We start from the raw sequence: 8,184 nt of genomic DNA on the forward strand, positions 1-8,184 counted from the left end.
ACTTTAAACTATTCGATTAAATTTAGAGTAAATTTAATGAGGTGGCTTATGGAGAGCAAAAACTAGCAAATAGATACCCCGCCACACAAAAGTGACAGAAATTGAAGATTTAAATAAGATTAGTTATGAATGTAGACTACAAATGTATGCTTACCACATGACTTGTACGTAATACGAGAGATAAACACATGCCCGGATTGGAGGCAAGAAAAACTATAAGTCTTACTATACTACTGTTTCCCTAGGTCGCTCGAAATAATTTGCAATGTACAACACTAGTGTTTGTTCACGTTATGGAAATGATATTCTTACTATACTAGAAGATGAAAAAAAATCATAGAACAACCATTATTAAATGTAAATATCAGCATCCCATTTAGAACTCAAAACTAGGAAATTGAAAATCAAGAAAAAACATGGAGAAAATGAACTGTAAAATACATAATATTCATTCAGTGAAAGTAACAAAGTCAATTTCTCTGATGAGGTACGAAACTACGGTTGCTTCAATATATATACAATTTTTCTTCAAAATCACGTGGAGATTGGAATCACTACAAAATATGCAAAGGACAATTTCTGTCCCAGATGTTTGAATCTACTTTTCTACTTCAAAAATATGAAGTCTAACCTGCTGGTCATGCAACAAAAATAGTCTAGCTTCAGTTGCTGCCGCCCCCTTCTTGTCCCCTTTTAACTTAGGACCTCTGCAATTGCTTACAAGCTTGGGGAACATTATGTGTTTGGTTTGCAGCCACAAGTGCAATTATCAAGATCCTTGTGAAGATCCTGTGAGAGGGGGGAAATTAAAATAAATGTTAAACAAGAAATCGTCTTTCATTCATCTTTTCTACTAAATTTTTGACAAAGGCAATGTTACTTTGTCAAAGAAAAAGAAAACAATGATTGCAGCTAACATTACTTTTTTGGAGGGACCCTAGTGTTAAGATCGACCAATATCAAGGTTCTAAAATATAGAGATTCTGATGAAGACATAATATTATTTATAACATTAGGGCAAAATATTCAAGTAGGAATTGTTGGATTGGCAAACTTTTTGAGTTAACAATTCACAAACCTCGACTTGATTTTGAAGGCCTTTGATATGTTGTACAGCCAAGTCCAACATGTCCGCATAGCTTGTTTGCTGCAATGATATAGGGATAAAAGTTTATTAGTATTGAGAGATATGTTTCATAATCGGGCATCATAAAGTTTCAGTAAATGCTCAGCACAGTTTTCTCCATTTGAACACTCAAGCTAGAACATACTACTAACATGCATGGGCTCTCTCCTTGCCAAATAAAATTGAATAACAGAGTTACTCGTCCATTTAAATGTTAAAGCAAAATTGTTGCTCACATAGCAACCGAAAGATATCCGAGGATTAAAGTATATGTCATATGTTATTTTCATTTTCGATCATCTTGTACAAACTATAAATCTACTGGAAGCACATTAAAAACTTAATAATTTACACTTTTGCTACTTCTAACTTTGATGCAGGAGCAGATTCCAAGCCTAGGGGGCGCGCTAGCCAACTCGGTGTGGGTTCTAGTTTACTTGGGGTTTAGTTTGATTATCTTTTATTTGTTCTGTTCAAGTTATATTCTATTAGGTTTTGTAGATGGTAGTTATGTTCCTAGTGTTTTCTGTAAGTAGTCATGTGACGGTGAGTTTTCTAGTGTTTAGGAAAGATCAATAGTTTTTTAAGTAATCAATGAATAGGATGTTAGGGTTGATGTAACCTTACAGTGGATGCTACCTTAAGAGACTTTGTATACAGATAGGTTTTTTTTTCTTCTAATGCATCTATATAATTTTTATCCGGAAAAAATACATAAAATTAAAAATGCTTTTGAATAAAGTGAAAATGCAGAATAATGTCATTTACGGAAATTATATGTCAAGACCAAATATATGTTTCCAGTAACCTTCACCAATCCATATTTATAAGAGCCATCGGTTATCACCTTATCCATGTTTGGAACAAGGTCTTGTAGTTTCTTCAACTTCCCGCTTATTCTAGTTCTTCTCTCCTGTACATATAAACAAACGATACAAGTCAGAAGGACATATTAAATAAACATAAACTAGATACAAACAAACAATTTCAAGCCGTCATTTCTCTACAAGTTGTGAGATATGACATGTTTATCTACAAGACAAAATAGTCACTATCGAAGTCTTTAGCTGAGGCTTAGGGTAAAACATTGAAACTTATGAACTAGTTCCCCAGTAGCATATATGGATGGCTTCAACTATTAGATGTCTATACTGATTGCTTCCTTCATTTACAATTTCTTTTCAACCTCTCATTTAACCCCCACTCCTCTCTCTCCTAATGGAAACAAACAAGGAAAAAGAATGACTTATTTGTACCATATAATTTGTATAAGTAGTACTTAACATGGTTTTTCAGTTTAAATCAATACAATGAGAAATTGATCTGAAGATGGATCATGTCAACACACTGTTCCATGGGCATTCCGTCAACTGTCGATTAGTCAATTAATGTTCGTAGGAACCTGTTCTATCTATTATCTTACTCAGTTTTCCAATATCCTATTATTTGAATGAATCCCGTTATCACTGATGACTCAAAGGTACAACACCTTGGCAATACTGTGACACGAATAAACACTATTCTGTCCTAACTTTATCCTAATTCTGACTCACACTAGTAAAGAACCTGAACTGCGCTTGGCTAAAGGGAAAACATTACCAAAAGTACAAAAGAGAAATGGTTCTTGGCTCTTATTCCATCTCTGAACAATTAATTTTAAGTGGAAGACCAACCATCACATTCAGCCCTTTAACATTATTCACTGTGTCTGAAACTTTAATATTTCGAGCAAGTGGTTATTTTTCTCTTAACTACGAGCATCAGTTCCCAGAGGACACCTCACTTATTAGGAATTGTAATGTACAAATGTATTAAAGCAGAATTGATAACAATAATTTCATATTTCTTACCACTCAAGGCCCCAAAACAACGAGGGAATAAAACTCAGTAAAATATCTTGTAGTTAGGCATGATGTGAATAATTATAATATCTCTTCAATGTTTACTAACCCTCTCCGCTATGCTTCTGGGATGAGTTGCGCAGCCACGTTTTGCCCGAATTTTGCAAGGAACAGAATCCTCAGGGATGTGCAGTAGCTTCTCTACTGTAGCCATTTCTAAAGATGTCTGGGGAAGGCTAAACTGAAATGGACAACGAAACAAATTATTAAACATAAAAATTGCTACTCTCCATAATCCAGACACTTGAAATTAAAGTGAGTAATCCTCCATGTCTAATGAGTTAATGATGCTTATATAATGTAAGCCCCTTCAATTTTACCATTTTCCTCTCTTTGGTTTGATACGTATAATGCACTTTTGAGTTATTATAAAAAAAAATTGGAAGGGCAAGTTGGTTCATTAGACTAATAATTGATGCAGATCTAAAGGACCTAAAACAATTACTTAAATTGAAGTACCTGAGATTCTAAAGCATTGAGGCAGTTAAATAAGTCACCATCCATATTTTTAGCTCGTTTGTTTGGTGGAGCCGAAAAGACAATAGAATTGGTATTATCCCAGGATTCCATCCCAAAGCTAGTAGTGGGATAAGAATGCATGGCCCTATGGTGGCCATTGTTGGAGCTAACACCTTCCATGGCATTTTCACTTACTTCAGATATTTGAGAAAGAGAATCTTGCCCAGTGAAGCTCAACTGAGACTTTAACCTCGTTACTCCATGTCCATGGCCGCCATTAGTGCCACCTTGTGAGCTATAGATTCCAGCTCCCCTTGTAACAGAAAATCCTCCTATTCACATTGTCAAAAATGAAATATGATCTTTAAACACATTTGATCATAATCATCCTAATCGTGACCATGAAGAGGCTAACCATGTCATTTGTTCAAGTAATATCAACAACATGTTAGATTCTAGAATAGCATGAATACAGTTTAATGGAGAATTCAAAAGGTTATGAAGCACTTTCGTTTGAGGCCGGTTTGTCGAAAAAACAAGCTGACATCAAACAAGATATTGACGTCGTTAAAAGAATGAGCTGAGCTTGAGCTTTGGTATATCGGTTCATAATGCTTGTGAGTAGCTCATTCTTTTTATGAGATAGCTCGAGTTCGGTTCAAGCTCGGCTTGTTCATTAAAGCTTAGCTCATAAAGGTTAGACATTTGAATCTTATAATTAAAATAAAAGATGTCATAAAAAGTTATGTCTAAATATTATTTTGATTTAGTTAATTCCAAACGATTCAAACTCGCCAAGTTTACATCCTTCGCAAGCTACTAGATTTATTATTTTGAGTTGTGCATGTACTCATTCACTATTAATATCATCCATCTTTTCTTCGTTATGTTTAGATTATTATATTTGTTTGTATTTGCCGCTAACGAGCCTAGACAAGTCGAAGCGAGTCGAGATTGAGTTTGAGAAAACCATTCGAACCAAGCTTGAGCATACGTTTATGAGATTTGTTCGAGCTTGACCCTTGAGCTCGAGTAATATACCCGAGCCGACCTTGAGAACCTTGGTACTAAACTGGGCTCTGCTCATTTACACCCCTAAGACTAGTAGTTACCTAGGAATAAAGTATTAACATTTTTAAAATGCTATAAAAAATTAATAATAATAATATAAAAATAGTACTGTTTAATGATGAGGACCCTTTCTCTCTCTTAAGGGTATTTTTATTTTAGAAGTTGGATAGGTAATATGATTTGAAATTTTTTTTTACATTTTCTCTAAATTCGAACTTGAGAAATCATTTACTAAGTAGGTAATATATGGTAGCCAAAACAATTAAAAGCTAATTTACTAAAGTATAGCTCATTGATATATCCCTGGTCCTAGGTGGAGGAGCTATATTTTGACAAAAATACACCTTTAAAATTGGTACCTGATGACACATGACCAATTTTAATAAAAAGATGTATCGGAATGTGACACTGGAGACCGAATGAATGTGTCGATCAAAAGATGAAAGACCACCTTAATTAATTTGAGAATTTGAAAACTAAAATGAGAACTTCTAAAACGTTCACGGACCACTTGCGATTAAAACCATTTCTTCAATATAAGATGGTGACTAGAATGTATACACGGTTCATCTAAGCAAACCCACTTCTCCCCACGTCTTCATTATAAATTTTCCAAACATAATTATAATCACATTTCAACAACAGATAAATAAATAACACATAACAATTCCACAAACGTCATCATCCTTCAACGTGACCTATCGCAAAATTATAATTTTTTAAAAATAAAATAAAATTAGAGATATAAATAAAGTAATGAAAAAGACACCTAAGCAGACCACGCTTACACGTGATTGGTGGGTTGGTTTTTGGCCAGGTGAATAAATAAACCAAAAATCCTTCTTTTTCATTGGTTGATTTACGAATATTATATTATTGGATAACGATTAAGGAATGCTATTTTCGTAATATAAACGAACTTCAACGGCCATTTGAGTCAATTCATTTCATAGTCCACGTCCATTCCCATCGACCCAGTTAAAATTCCAAAACTACCCCCGATGCACAAACACACAACAACTCCACCCACTAAGGACAAAACCGTGATTTAACAAACAAAAGTAGAAGAAAAAAAGAAGCGAAAGGGCGGCGTACCATTGTTATCAGGAGCGGTGAGATGGCTGAGGAAGCCAGCTGGAGAGCTTCTCTGGCGAACCAGGGCTGACGGCGAAGAGCAAGAAGAAGAAGAAGTAGGAGATCCAATCGCGTTCGCCATCTCATTCAGGCCGTACGATCGGATCAATGGCTTGGTTGCGTCCGTGCCGCCGTTGGATGAGTTGACTTTGAAGGTTGACTCGGAGCTGGTGAGGGAGGAGTCGTCGCCGTGGCCGTCGCCAGAGAAGTAGTGGCCGAGGTGGGGCTGCGATCGGAGGGCTGAGAATTCGCGGTCTGCGACGGCGCCGATGACGGAATCGACGGCCGAGGTTAGGAGGGAGCCCGGGGCGGAGCCGTATCGGGTCAGCCCGGTTGCACTTGGGCCTGGGCCCATGGGATTTTGGGATGAGGAGGATGAGGTTGAGGGATACATTTGTTGTATGAAGTAGCTCTGAACTCAGCTTCTGGTGTTTTGAGTTTTTAGAGTGAGAGGGAGAAAAGGGAAGTTAGTTTATTTGAGAAAGGAGGGGCTTTGAGGAAGGAGGCTTGTTGGGGGAAGTTCTAAGAGGAGTACTTAACTCACCTGCGGGTGACGGGAGTATTTTAACGTCACCATTTTAATCAGAGTGGTGAATTTTAGTACCCTTGCGCCAACCTTTTTTTTTTTTTTCCTTTTTCCCTTCTTAGCTCTTTTTAGGGTTGGGCATCAATCCAGCCGAATCAATAAAACTGGTCAATCTAAATTGTAATTACTAGTTTAGTTTGGTTTTGACCAAAAAAAAGTCAAATAGTTTAAAATTGAATCATACTGTGTATGGTTTGATTTAGTTTGATTTTGAGCTTTTGTAAATCGACTTAAACCGAACCGAACTGTCTACTTGTTTATTTATTTATTTATATTGATTTTAAGCTAATTGGTTCAGCCACGATTTTGTAGTGAAACCGATCTCATCTAGACCATACCCACCCTTAGCTCTTTCTAGCTTCGGTTTGCATTTGCAGTTTTCATTTGAAGTCACACGGACTACTCAATTAAGAGATATTCAAAGAGAAAAAGGATTCAAATACCAAGGAAAAATAATTAAATGAGTATTGGGTACATTTGTTCAAAAAAAGTTTTCATCAAGCATTTAGAAGCAATTTGGCTCGTGTAAAGCCGATTTTCTAGCACAAACCCAAACTCAACTTCCTAGAAACACATACTAGAAGATAGTATTGTCTTTGTGCCCTTGCTACTACAATAGACTTACTTTCCGCTCTTCGTCTCCACTAGATGGTACAACTCTGATCACAGTTGTTAATCATCTTGGAGCACAAACTATTACCACGATCTTGGTCAACTCAATCTCCACACGTGAGGCCACTGAGGTTAGTTTAATACAACATGGAGCGTTGTATCATAAACCCAATGATCTCTATGCGAATGCAAGGATTGACCCATAGATAGTACAATTGTTTCCCTTTGGTTTTTTGTTTAATAAATAAATAAACCTATGCATATAGGCTCAATTGCTTTGGTGCCCCTGAATGTATGATTAATTCTCATATGTTTTCCACCTCACTTTACTCGCCACCATTAAGTTCGTCAATAACGCGAAATGAGATAGATGAAGTGGCATAGAGAGAGAAAAAGGGAAATAGATTGATTTTTAAAAAAAAATAAAAAAAGATCATTTATTTAATAATACCTAAATTTATTTTTTTTAATAAAATTTTGTTTTTTCACATACGAAACTTAAGTGGTAGACAGTTCACTAAAACAATGAATTTTCTTTATCCCACACCAGCATATTTAACAGACTTCACAATATGTGACAACGTGGGACAAAAAATATAGTTCAAGGAGCTAAAATGGGTTTAACTTGCCTAGAATAATATGAGATTCGATCATATTTTCAAGAGCACCAAAATAATTAAGCCTATTGAAAATGTTAGGAAAGTACTGTGTTTCTATTCGTCTGAGTTTACACAAAGACAAGTTCTGATTGGCTAGGAACTCCTGCAGGACCTGGGAAAGGCAATTAATTAACACAAAGTGTATGCTCTGTGGTTCAATTAATGCCATTATCAAGGCAAAAGACAACTCATTTTTATACAATAATAAATTAAAATATTCGTGTACGAATTAAACCATGCACGTGCAGGGCCACTACTTCCACCCGTGAAATTCGATTCATCTGATTGGCCAGTGACCAAAGTAGGTGACCAAATTTATCAGTGCTCAAATACAATGCTATATTGTACTGTGGGTGCCGACGTGGCAGTCAAACATTGGACAAATAGGAAGTAAGGGTTAAGATGAAGGGAAAATCACTATCAATCTTAATAATTGTTGGACTGTTCTTCAAAGGTGAGTCGACCATTTGCTCAAGGGATTCAATGTATGTGTCTAAATAAGTCAAAACTGGTCATCCACGTTAAAATAAAAATCCCACATTGACCCACCAGTGCTACACTTCTCTACTCTTCCCTGACAAAGCTTTGTTACTTTACAAAACCAAGGGCCGACCTACAAAATTAAAAAGAAAAATA

At 36.0% G+C, this 8,184-nt stretch overlaps 1 protein-coding gene across 1 annotated transcript; it reads right to left on the reverse strand.

Annotated features, from left to right (window-relative positions):
* Nucleotides 1-417: 417 nt before the first annotated feature.
* Nucleotides 418-6,168, reverse strand: LOC117616176 (transcription factor bHLH128). The gene is made up of 6 exons (XM_034345414.1): nucleotides 5,653-6,168; nucleotides 3,487-3,818; nucleotides 3,077-3,208; nucleotides 1,974-2,039; nucleotides 1,079-1,147; nucleotides 418-789 (listed from the first exon to the last, which is right to left on the reverse strand). The coding sequence occupies exons 1-6, from the start codon at nucleotides 6,083-6,085 to the stop codon at nucleotides 736-738; spliced, it is 1,086 nt and encodes a 361-aa protein (XP_034201305.1). The 5' UTR covers nucleotides 6,086-6,168; the 3' UTR covers nucleotides 418-735.
* Between the last annotated feature and the right edge of the window lie 2,016 nt (nucleotides 6,169-8,184).

This window comes from Prunus dulcis, chromosome 1 (assembly GCF_902201215.1).
Source record: "Prunus dulcis chromosome 1, ALMONDv2, whole genome shotgun sequence".
Taxonomy (NCBI): Eukaryota; Viridiplantae; Streptophyta; class Magnoliopsida; order Rosales; family Rosaceae; genus Prunus; species Prunus dulcis.

Bases quoted from the DNA above. Each gene is read 5' to 3' on its own strand.
- LOC117616176 (XM_034345414.1), bottom strand. From the start codon at position 6,085: ATGTATCCCTCAACCTCATCCTCCTCATCCCAAAATCCCATGGGCCCA. The intron at 3,209-3,486 runs GTACTTCAATTT...TGTCCATTTCAG, and splicing joins TCAATGCTTTAGAATCTCAG to TTTAGCCTTCCCCAGACATC. The intron at 1,148-1,973 runs GTGATAACCGAT...ATATCATTGCAG, and splicing joins TTGTTCCAAACATGGATAAG to CAAACAAGCTATGCGGACAT.